Genomic DNA, 12,909 nt, shown 5'->3' with positions numbered 1-12,909 from the left:
TGCTTGAAATGAGTTATAAGGAAGGCCAGCCTCAACGATGCAAGGTCAGAGGCCTCCAAAAAAATTCATCTGCGCAAGCGCTAAGCGTGGGCCGCCCGTCACGTGAGTGAAGGCGCGCTCGCTCCTGGAGTCGGACGTGCTCGTGCCTGTGCCCGGCAGGGTGGGACAAGCGGAAGTGATAGGCGCTGGCAGAAAGATCTCGCTGCCCCGTGGAGCTTTTAAAATGCCGGTGAGTGTTTCTTGTGATTTTTTTTTGCCGCTTTGAACTTTTCCTTGTTGGAGTAAATTTAAAATGTCCGAGAATTCGTGGCACTGAAATGAGCTCTGAAAATAGGATGTGAGAGATCAGGAAGTCGGGCAGTGAGGCCTAGACCCTGTCAAAATCATTTACTGGGGAGTTCCTTTATCGCGTTTGAGGAAGAACTGTATTGGCATCCACTTGACTAAATGAGCTGACCTTTCTCGCAACTCTGCATCCTTTATTCCGGGTCTTCCTTATCAGTCAACGTCTTAAATAGGGAACATATTAAAATATTGGACATTCCAGCCATAAAGAAGGGGGAGAGTGTGACTGATCGTTATGTTTCTATTCCTCAGGCTTATCATTCAACCCTCATGGACCAGGATGTGAAGCTAATTGGAAATATGGCATTATTGCCACTGAAAACTCAATTCAAAGGTCCAGCTCCAAAAGAAAGTAAGTTTCGTGATTAATAAATTAAAAGCGTTACTTTTAGATTGTTGTGGTTAATGAAAATTTGTTTTTTTTTAGTCTAACCTTGTTTGATAATTTTAAAATGATTTTGAATAAGTTGCTGGTACAAGGGAGTTAAGTGTGCAGTAATTTATGATTTACAATTCAGACTACAACAGGAAATGAAAACCATGAATGAGAAGCTATGGCTGTATACATAAAATAATCTATGCAATAGAGGGAAATGTATTTGGCACCATCCGGTAAAAGATAACAAAGCATGGTGATGAGGAAACATTTGCACAAAACTAAACATATTCTATATGCATGTATAGATTAAATATGTGCCTTGAGGTCATGCCCATGACTTTTTTATAATTTCCTTAGCAACCAGGCATTTGCTCACATCTTGATTCCTAATTAACCATGTGTGGAATATATTGACAACATGTTACTATGGTTATTGACTGCAAATTTTCATTCTCCAAGCTCTCCCCCCCCCAAAAAAAACTTAAATAAGGTTGATGATTGGTAATATTTTGAGATACTGTAGAGCCTGCTCTCTAGACCTGCTCATTAGTTTTAACATGGCATTGGCAGCAATCTTATCTACTTTTTTGCTGGATGTTTTTGAAGAATAGGGAATGTTTATGAAGTGAATTGTATTTCCTCCCTCTACTAGAAAAATGTGAACATGTCCGGGTGAAGAATTAGCTGGAAAGGATTTTTGTTTTGATTCAAAAGGCACTAGTGTTCAATCATAACATGCAGATATTGTCTTTTGTGAGGGCTGCTGCCTTCATATGTGGACTAAATTCACTGGGTCATAAGAAAAATATCACTTCATTTGCAGGCAGCTCAGCTGTGGAAATTGAACCACAATCATAGTTTTGGGGATCTATTCATCCTTTCAAATGATATCTGAGTATAACTTTTGGGTGGTTCAGGTTGATATTTATTGAAATGTTTGCCTTGAAAGGATTGTGGGTTGGAGATTTGGAAGGGCAAAATAAGAAATATTGAAGGATACAAGTATAAATATTGATTATTGTTGTACCAATTATTTTTTTTTCTTTTGCAGCCAAGGATACTGATGTAATTGATGAAGCAATCTATTATTTTAAGGCAAATGTTTTCTTTAAAAACTATGAGATAAAGGTAAGCCCTTTTTTTTTTGGTCAACTTTGAAGAATATGAAAAGGAGACACTTGTCAATTTTTGCAAATTATTGAAGGGAATAATGCAATGCAGAGAGCATAACAAGAATAACACTTTGCAATAAAATGGTGTGAAATGTACCTGCCCTGGGTGTGTTATTTATTGTGATTTCCTGATCAAAATGGGAAGAAGCCAAATCGGTCCCCCACCCCCGTGCTATGAAAATCAGAGGGTGAATCATTTTGAGCCTTTCTTTTGCTTTTCTGCTCCTGAACCATGAGTTAAGTTGTTGACGTTAGAAACCTCCAGTATGTGGGCATGACGAAAGAGAAACCTTTTGATAAAGAAAATAAAGCTGGTTTGAAGCCTGAGATCACAGTGTACAGGGTAACTTATTCAATTTAAACATTGGTACAAAACTTTTAATTTGTTGAGATATTTTGCAGACTTAACTAGTAGACATTTCTACTAGGGATGTCTTCTTTAATGTTTCCATAAACTCTTGATTATATAATTGAACAAAAAAACCCCATAAAATGTGAATGCAACTGAATTAAAGAAGATGAAATTAAGATGCAGATCAGCCAGGAACTAATTAAATAATGGTACATAGAAGTTCTTATTAACACTGCTTGCCATTATATTTCAAGTAACAATCCAATGTTTTTATTGCAGAATGAAGCTGATAGAACCTTAATTTATATCACTCTCTACATCACTGAATGCCTCAAAAAGTTACAAAGGGTAAGGAGGAATGCTGGTGTACTTAATTTCCTTCACCCTGCCCTTATAAGGTGCAGACAACTTGCACAGCTTAACTTCTGTTGTGCTGCTTGAGATGATTGGATGCTGCAGTGTGCGTGTAATTCAAGAACTGCTTCATGGAATCAGGAAGTGATTTCAGTCAGGCAGAATGTGGTTGGAATGTTTCGGATTTGCTAAACATTAGTTTGAAAAGTAATCACTTTCTATGTGGGATTAAAAATAGAAAAATCCCATGAACTCTTTACAACTGAAGTTGCAGATGCTGCTTCTTAAACAGTTGTTAAATGGTTTTCTATGTATTTTAAGTGCAGTATATTTAAACCCTTCTGAATTGCATTAGGATGTGATCATTTTGCTTTTCCCAACATAGTGCAACTCCAAAAATCAAGGAGAGAAAGAAATGTACACCTTGGGAATAACCAACTTTCCCATTCCTGGAGAGCCAGGTTTTCCCCTCAATGCCATGTATGCAAAGCCTGGACATAAGCAGGAAGATGGTATGTGGATGCACCATTAATAAAATCATCATAGTTTTTTTTAATAAAACCAAAGAAAATGTATACAAAATATCATGAATAGATTAACTATTTATGATTTTTAGATATTATTTTGTAACATGTTATCCTTGTAGCACAGCTAACATTTTATAATATTTAAAATTTAGTTCATATAATTTCAAAATATAAAACATGCACAGTTAATTTGGGGTTAATTTCTTTCTCTACTTGTTCTTCACATCATTCCCCCATCTACAGTTGAGTAAATGTCCTTTTTCCCCCCTCCTTTTCTGCCTCTATCTGTGATGTTCCGAAACATGTTGATGTGAACTTTCTTCCCAGTTCTTTAGAGAATGTTATTGTGGTGCTGTGTGACTTAATCTTAGAGTGGCAAATCGGTGCACTTTTGTTTCATGATGTGTATAGTGGTCCTTTATAAAAGGCCAATGTTTCTCCAAAGATTATAATTGGACATATACATTTTGTTCATTCAATATGCCTTTGTCTATTGAATGAATAAATAAAGTTTAAAAAAAATGCCTTTGTCTATATCCTGACATACATAAACATTAATTTTCCTTCAATTTGGGATCTGATTCATAACAAATGTTAGTTTGCCAGCAGGATTTCAATAACCTTAAGAATAATTTTAGAATTTTCTTGGGTTTAAAATGCATTCGAGCCTCCCTCTATAATAATAATTGTTTAAAATCTTGCACTATTAATAGACTTATGTTCTGCGAAGCTTTGTTTAAATTGGAAAATGGAGTCGTGTAAATGCACACCCAAACACAAGTTGGCCTCCTAAAAGCAGCCACACAGAATCCATGGTCACCTAACGTTTCGTTTTAGGAACTTTTATCAAAGATAAAGTAGGAAGAGGTAAATATGTATTTCAAGGTGGGGGTGGTTTAAATCCTCAACATCTTCTAAATTTTGGTTATCTTTACAGAGATGATGAGAGCTTACTTGCAACAGATCAGGCAAGAAACTGGACTAAGACTTTGTGAAAAAGTGTTTGATCAACAGACTGACAAACCCAGCAAGGTAAGAGTTCTGATTGTGGCTTTACAATAGGACACCATTTAAAGTGGCTTCTTACAAACTCAGATTAAAACAACAAATTAATGTTCATCGAAATTCAATCACAGGTAATGGTTTTGAAAAAGGGACAGCAAAGAAACCTAGTACTTATCTCTTGGATTCATGACCAGCCTTTAAATCCCACTTGGAGTTTTCAGTTAATACAGGAGTGTTGCATTTTTTTGGGGGGGCCAAGACGTTGACGTTGAACTGCTATAATATTTATCCTAGAAGCAGATAACTTATCAAATTAAACCTTTCTCACAGTCAGCTAAAGAGGTGCATGGCTGTGTGATTTATTCATCTTGTTGAGAAAAGCAGAACATATCCCATAATGCTCACTAGTGGTGCTGTGGAGTGAGTCAAGATATTTTGTATTGCATTCTAGTGCAGAAATATTATGCTGTACTTCTCAATTTAAACTAGTTTATACACATCTATATTTTTTCAAATATCCTCTCATGAATAATGTATAAAATATTTGATCAAATTTTACATGTAGCTCAGGTAAGATTTGATGAAGGGTTCTAGCCCAAAATGTCCATCAGTTTTCTCTCACTGATGCTTTCAACCCATTGATTTTCTCCAACAGATTTTATTTTTAAATATCCTCTTTCCATAAGTTTATCAAATTTAACCTTTTGCATATTCTTTAAATTGGCATTGGTTTAGTGTGTAGTTTTTATGGTAATAACTTCTCTGGTGATTGTTGGTTTATTTAAGCAAGAGGCTCCTGTTTACTGAATTCCAGCATTAATCAGATTAAACTGGTGTTCTTTCTGAAAATAGATTTAAAAAAAATGTTTATCATTGTAGTTAAAAGAATAATTGGAAAAGATCAAGACACCATTAATGAATGATTATTACCTGTTGAAATATTTGTTTTTGAAATGTTAATTATTTTGTAGTTTGTCATCTTTAATATGGCATCCAGAAACCATTTTAGATCTGATACTTTAAAGGTTTTTTTTTGCACTGAGCATGTACCATTTCTGGAAATAAAATTGTGCCAAGGATTGAAGCGTGAGCGTGAAGTGTTTTCTGCTCTGCCATTATCACTGGGACTTGACCATAGTTTTCAGAACAGCAAACACTTGCTGTACCACTTGAAAAGAAAATGTTTGTACTTCCTGCCATTTCAGATTTATTGTCAGAGAACATACATGACATCACATACAACCCTGTGATTCTCTTTTCCTGTGGGTGCGGCAAAATTACCACTAATTGGTAATGCAAAAAAATAAACTGTACACAGTGTAGACATGTAAACAGAACTGTAAACCGATAACAAATGTTTTTTTTTTAAAAAAAACTGCAATACAGAGAGACTAAAAAGAAATAAGAGTCCTTAAATGAGTCTCAGATTGACTTTGTTATTGAGGATACTGATAGCGGAGGGGTAGCAGGGCTGAATCTGGTGGTGCAAGTCTTCTAGCACCTACACCTCCTTCCTGATGGCAGCAGTGAACACTCACTTCCACCCTCTGGCCCTCACCAAATCCACATGAAACTATCTGAAGTAAGCAGAGGAGAAAGATAACACCTGGGATCATCTTCTGGTGTTGGTTTTCCATGCACTGAAAGTTTGTGTTAAGTATCTTTCCAAATGTTGCTGAAAATGTGTATGAATTTTGTGGTAAATTGCAGCATTCTGAAAACCAATACATTTTAAAAACTTTTGGATTGACCAAAATTAGAATAGTGAGGTTGGATTGGAATTAAAATCAGTTTTGATATAAGCTTCCCGTTTTGGAAAGTTTGCTGTTTGAATTGCATTGACTTGGATATTCCATGATTAGTCCTCATTATCTGTCTCATTTAAGATCTTTACTACAATACTGAATTATTTATGTGACTTAAGGCATCCTATTTTGGGAATATGCCTCTGACTTGTAAGAAAATTATTTATACATTGCCTGAGGCATTTGAGGTGAATAGCAAGCTGTTTGCTTGAAAAAATAAAAAGATGTGTTGGGGGGGGGGAGGGGGAGAGTTTAATAGCCCACAGCATCCTCCAAACCTATGACTTCTACCAGCCAGAAGGGCAGCAGTAAAAATATGGAATCACTGCCAACTAGATGATGCCCTCCAAGTCAGAGCATGCTGACTTGGAAGTGTCTCTGTTCCTTGACCATCACTGGGTAAAAATCCTGGAACTGCAGGGTTGAAAGCAGCACTCACCATTACCACCAGCAGGTTCTGCCTGTGAAGCCCAAGTCCCTTGAATGAATTAAATAAAACTGGCATTTATGTGAGTAAGTTTACTTTCAGGAGAGAGGCAAGTGATAGGAACTGAAATTACCCCAAGTGTGTCTGATATGTGATGGCAGAAAATTGAATAAAAGATGAAAATGTGGAGGGGATAGCATGATAGATTTTAGAACTGCAGAAATAATTCATCTGATTATTTAAATGCAGGTTTAATGCCAAAATCAGTGATTTTTTTTTTGTCTTTTTAGTGGTGGACGTGCTTTATAAAGAAGCAGTTTATGAACAAGAGCCTTTCAGCACCAGGACAGTAATGTTACAAATGTGTAACAAATGCAAAGCATCATGCAAATATGTCATGCAGCAAGATGTACAAAGTTTTTGTCTTGTCTTGTAAGATTTTATACAGGTGTTTGGATATACATAATAAAAGAACAGTGTTATACTGGAATTTTATTTCCTTTGAAAGCTAACTCAATGAACTGCTTTGTATGTTATTTACTTGAAAGCTTCAATGTAATGGCTGGTCTTCATAACTAAATCTGCAAGATTTGGAGGCCTAAACATTATTTAGTAGATTAGCTAACAAGTAAAGCTTCTCTCCTTGGTATTTCAAAGCTGTAGCTTCATTCCCAGTTATTGCTCTCATTGCATATTATGGATCAGATGAGCACATTATCATTATAATTCTATTTGCACAGCCATATTAGTATTAACAATAAAGGTCCGATTTCTCCCATAACTAGCATTGAAATTCTATTATAAAATTTGTTGTGGTTTGTAGAATGGAATTTGTATTTCTCATATTTAAATGTAATTTTTCTAAGTTGCAGAGAAACGAGTTAATTGAAAGCTTCATTAATTAGCCTTTAGCAAAGATTTAGCTGATACATATTTTCTTTTTGACAAATAGCACAAATAAAATACTCAATATCAAAAGGGTTTGTTTGAAGTCATTCATGAAACAGAAGTTGACCTAAAAATAAATGTTAATACTTTAAATATATCAAACAAAAATATCCCCTCAATTGTTAAAAAATTTAGACATACAGCACTGTGCCACCCAATTTATACCCTTTAACCTACACCCCCGGTACATTTTTTTTTGAATGGTGGGAGGAAACAAGGGCCCCTGGAGAAAACCAACACAGACACATCGTATAAGCTCCTTTCAGACAGCGCGGGATTTGATCGCTGACGCAGTAAAGACGTTGTGCTAACCGCTACATCAGCAGTGCTGTCCTGATTTGAATATTAAAAGTTATAACTACTGGGCAGCAGCAATGTGTGCTAACTTGCTTTAGAACTTTTCCAATATTTTAGAACATTTATTTTTTTTCTGATTGGCAAGGTGGGAATTGCAGATGGAGTTGAGACATTATGATGTCATTTTGGGCAGACTAAAACTGCAGAACTGTAAGTGGCCTGAGTTTTGAAATCTCATCCAGGCAGAGAAAATTTGGATTCTTTAAAGATGGTGGGGAAATAAATTGGTTTAAAAATATATTTGTTACTTGTTTAATAAATGAGCAAAGTGCTAGAAAAAATGACATTAATCACGAGATGTGGACAACTCTGGATGTTAACATTTCAAAAGGATGTAAAGAAGTTAGAATTCCTAAAGCTTATTGGGGAAGAAAGACTTTGGGTATGAGAAAAGTGGAACTATATGGTGGTACGTATTAATATAGACAACTTTAAGATCCTAAAGGTAAATATTTTCCATGACTTGTACATTATATTGTTGCAGTAGAATATGTACAAATTGCAAAAAGATAACCCAGAAGAGGTTATTTTCTTGGCAAGTGGGTCAGTAATTCAAAATGGGAAATATGACTGCTTATCAGAAAGGCGGTGGAAGCAGGTTCCATAATTTTAAGAGTGGAGAGATCTGATTGAGTTATTGGTAGAGCGCAAATCCCATGTTGGCTCTTTCATAGAGCTGATACTCTTAAAATATTGTAGTAACTTGTACAATAAAGCAATAATGGAATATATTGCACTTGGGCTGTCATTGTGGAATTATGAAATAAAACTACCAGATACCCTTGACCCATTCCAATTCACATACTGGTGAAACAGAGTGACAGTAGATGCCATCTCCCCTGGCCCTCCACTGAGCACTGGAACACCTGGACCCTAACCCTATGTCAGACTACTAGTCATGGATTATTACCCTGGCTTCAATTTAATAGTTGCAAACATCCTCAAACTATGGAATCTTTGTCTCAGCACCCCTCTCTGCAATTGGATCCATGACTTCCTATTCTGCAGACCACAATCGGTGAGGATTGGTGACAGCACCTCCACAATCTTCCTTGAATTGAGTCACTGCAAGGTTGTGTACTTGGGGCCCATGCTGTACTTCCTGTCATACTTCCAGTCTACTTCAAACATACAAAACCATGAAATGCAACACGGTGAGAATTCATTCTCTGCATTGGCACTTGGATGTCTTCCCAGCTGATCTCGGTGCCGTCAGTGACAAACATAGTGAAAGGTTTCAGCAGGACATTGCGACCATGGACAAGTGATATCAGGGTAACTGGAATCCATCACTGCAGGCTGACTATTGTTGGATCCTGACACAAGAGGCATCAGATGCTGAGTACAAACGAATCAGCAAAAATTAAAACATTTTTAGGGCAGTTGAACTAACAATATGTCAGCATCATTATGCAATTAAACATGTTAAATTCAATAAAAGTTAATTTGATATTTCTCCAACTTCCTATGTGATGTACCAAAGCTGAAATGATCACTGTGTTCATCTTGAAGTTATCCATTATAATACCTTTTTTTTCCAGGAAGCATACCTTTTGAAAAAATTGTTGTCCAGTGTTATTAAATCTGTCATGATCCTTGCCAATGGCAAAGTAAGCCTATGATCCGCAACACTGAAAATGTCAACTATCAAATAAATGCTCAATTCCAGTAATTATATTTAATGAATCCATATTTATTTTTGGTGATTCTTTTTCTATTGTTAATTTGCTGGTCATTATAACCATGAGATAAAATTAACTAATTTAAACCAATTCAAAGGGACCCACATTAAATTGAAAAAAACCCAGCCATAATAGTTGAGAAGTAAACGTTTACACAGTAGTCCTTGCAACAATAGCTTTATTCCTCATTATCCAATTACATTTCATAAGCTTACATGAACATGTTCAGAGTAAGTCACCTTTGTCACTTATACTTGATATTTGTAAATAGGTTTGCTGCTTGTACATGTAAAAACTATAAACGAGTGGTGACTTTGTTCATTTTACTTTTAAGAACTAAGTGTACCCCATTGAGCAAATATTAGCACATTCCTTGCACTTTAATCCTTTTGGAATAGAAAATAATGAACATACATTTATGAATTTTTGATGCCGAAAATATTCCAAATTACTTCATTTTATATACTGCAACGTGAAAGGAGAAATAAAAGTTAAACTTGAGGGATGCAATGGAGTTTTGGAAGGAGATCTTATGAGTTAGTAGAGTCTCTGTGATCAACAGTAGGAGACAAAATGCATAATTCACTGAAATTGGTGCTGGTCCAATCTATTGTGCATCACTGTTATACTAACAATTCTCCTTGATGTGTCCATGGGTAAACACTCTCCCATAGAATTTTTTTTAAAGCTGGTTGCTAAATGATTATAGATGACAATAGATAGAAGACATTGCTATAATTTGACAGGAAGTTTTGAAAGTAATTACTAGTACTGAATTTTAGACTGCCTGCTACAACTGATATTCTTAATATCAATGAGTAAATCATAAAAAAATAAAATATGAAACATTACAAACATATAAGGTGGAGAAGAATATAATGAAGACAAAACAGAAATATTATGAACTAGGTGAAAAAACACACAAAATCTTAGCATGGCAGCTTAAGACAGAGCAAACTAAGAAAATGGTATTGGCAACAAGGAAAAAAGACAAACAAATTACATATAATCCAAAAGAAATTAAGGAAAACTTTAGAGAATTCTATGAACAATTATACCGAACTGAAAACGAAGGGAAAGAAGGGAAAATAGATGAATTTTTGACTAAAATTGAACTACCAAAACTACAAATAGAGGAACAAAATAAATTAACAGAACCATTTGGAACAGTAGAAATACAAGAGATAATAAAAAAATTACCAAATAATAAGACACCAGGAGAGGATGGACTCCCAATAGAATTCTACAAAACATTTAAAGACCTATTAATAGCGCCCCTCCTGGATGTAATCAACCAGATTGATGAGACACAAAACTTACCAGATTCATGTAAAACAGCAATAATTACAGTGATACTAAAACAAGGGAAAGATCCACTCTCACCAGCGTCATATAAACCAATATCTTTGCTAAACACAGATTATAAGATAATAGCTAAACTATTAGCAAACAGACTAGCAGAACAGGTACCGAAAATGGTAAATTTAGACCAAACTGGATTTATCAAAAAAAGACGCACAACAGACAATATTTGTAAATTTATTAACTTAATTCATGCAGTAGAAGGAAATAAAGCACCAGCAGTAGCAGTTGCTTTAGACGCAGAGAAGGCCTTCGACAGAGTAGAATGGAATTATTTGTTCAAAGTATTGCAAAAATTCAGTTTACCGGAGAAGTATATTAATTGGATTAATGCATTATATAAGGGACCGTTAGCGAAAGTGACAGTAAATGGACATGTATCAAAGCAATTTAATTTAAGCAGGTCAACGCGGCAGGGATGCCCACTATCACCATTATTGTTTGCGCTAGCTATAGAACCACTAGCAGAAGCGATAAGAATAGATAATAATATAAAAGGAATAAAAATAAAAGACAGGGAATATAAAATCAGTCTATTTGCGGATGATGTGATAGTGTACTTAACAGAACCAGAACTATCAATAAAAGAACTATATAAGAAATTGAAGGAATATGGAGAAGTGTCGGGTTACAAGATAAACGTAAATAAAAGTGAAGCAATGCCTATGAATAATACGGATTTCTCAAAATTTAAGAAGGAATCTCCATTCAGATGGCAAATGCAGGCAATAAGATACCTAGGTGTACAAATAAACAAAAATCTCGGCCAACTATATAAACTCAATTATTATCCACTAATGAAAAAATTACAGGACGATTTAGAGCATTGGAAAGATTTACCACTAACACTAATAGGAAGGATAAACTGTATTAAAATGAACATTTTTCCAAGGATATTATACTTATTTCAGGCATTGCCAATACAACTGACAGAAAAATTCTTCAAGGAGTTAAAGAAAATAATAAGGAAATTTTTATGGAGAGGGGAGAAACCGAGGATAGCACTAGATAAATTAACAGAATGGTATAAACAAGGAGGCTTACAACTGCCAAACTTTAAAAATTATTATAGAGCTGCACAATTAAGATACCTATCAGATTTTTATCAAACAAGGGAAAAACCAGACTGGACGAGATTAGAATTAGATAAAATAGGGGAAAAGATACCTGAACACATATTATATAAATGGGATGAAAAATTGGTACAACATTGAAGTTCTCCAGTATTACATCATCTCCTCAATATTTGGAAGAAGATTCATGTAGAAAGAAATAAAACAAATTATCAATTACCAAAACTAATATTGACGCAAAATAAGCTACTCCCTTTTACAATAAACAACCTTTCCTTTAGAAAATGGGAAAAAAAAGGGATTAAAAGAATAGAAAATTGTTTTTCAGGAAGTAGATTCTTATCCTTTGAACAAATGAGAGATAAGTACAATATAACTGGAGATACAGCGCTGGCATATTACCAACTGAGATCCTACTTGAAAGATAAATTAGGAAGCAATTTGAGTTTACCAGAGGGAAGTAACCTTGAATATGTGATTACAGATACAATGTTAATCAAAAGATTTATAACAAATATGTATATTAAACTGCAAGAAAAGGAGAATGAGGAAACAAATGGTAAAACTAAACAAAAATGGGAACAAGATTTAAATATAAAGATAAAAAAGGAAACATGGGAGAAATTATGTTCTGGAACAATGAGAAATACAATAAATACGAGGCTGCGTATGATACAATATAATTGGTTACACAGACTATACATTACACCGCAAAAGTTAAATAAATGGGACCCAACAGTATCTGATAGATGTTTTCGATGTAAAAAAGAAAGGGGAACAACAATTCATGCAATCTGGACATGTGAGAGAGTAGAAAAATTTTGGGAAGATCTCAATCAGATATTAAATAAAATAACAGAAAACAATATACCAAAGAATCTAGAGATATTTCTCCTAAGTAACATAAAAAACAAAGAATTTGGAATTGATTTGGAGGATGCACAAAAAAGATTTGTTAAGATAGCTCTAGCCGTAGCAAAAAAATGTATTATGTCAACCTGGAAATTGGAAGATAATTTGAAAATACAACAATGGTATATAGAAATGAATAAATGTATTCCATTAGAAAAAATAACATATAGTTTAAGAAATAATATTGAAATATTCGAACAAGTATGGGA

The 12,909-nt window shown here is 34.7% G+C and overlaps 1 protein-coding gene across 3 annotated transcripts; it reads left to right on the top strand.

Moving 5' to 3' along the window:
* Window positions 1–121: 121 nt before the first annotated feature.
* Window positions 122–6,878, top strand: arpc3 (actin related protein 2/3 complex, subunit 3). Of its 3 annotated transcripts, none has more exons than XM_069933335.1 (7): window positions 122–229; window positions 598–697; window positions 1,776–1,852; window positions 2,528–2,596; window positions 2,988–3,114; window positions 4,067–4,161; window positions 6,634–6,707. In XM_069933335.1, exons 1-7 carry the CDS (start codon window positions 224–226, stop codon window positions 6,634–6,636), a joined length of 477 nt encoding a protein of 158 aa, XP_069789436.1. In that variant the 5' UTR covers window positions 122–223; the 3' UTR covers window positions 6,637–6,707. The 3 variants fall into 3 exon arrangements, with proteins under 3 accessions (XP_069789436.1, XP_069789437.1, XP_069789435.1); XM_069933334.1 differs by having other exon boundaries at window positions 123–229; window positions 6,657–6,878; XM_069933336.1 differs by lacking the exons at window positions 4,067–4,161; window positions 6,634–6,707 and adding an exon at window positions 3,843–4,006.
* Window positions 6,879–12,909: the final 6,031 nt, after the last annotated feature.

Source organism: Narcine bancroftii, chromosome 4 (assembly GCF_036971445.1).
Source record: "Narcine bancroftii isolate sNarBan1 chromosome 4, sNarBan1.hap1, whole genome shotgun sequence".
Lineage (NCBI taxonomy): Eukaryota > Metazoa > Chordata > Chondrichthyes > Torpediniformes > Narcinidae > Narcine > Narcine bancroftii.
This window is presented reverse-complemented; position numbering and strand designations above follow the sequence as displayed.

Bases quoted from the DNA above. Each gene is read 5' to 3' on its own strand.
- arpc3 (XM_069933334.1), top strand. The intron at 1,853-2,527 runs GTAAGCCCTTTT...TTTTTATTGCAG, and splicing joins TTAAAAACTATGAGATAAAG to AATGAAGCTGATAGAACCTT. The intron at 3,115-4,066 runs GTATGTGGATGC...TTATCTTTACAG, and splicing joins TGGACATAAGCAGGAAGATG to AGATGATGAGAGCTTACTTG.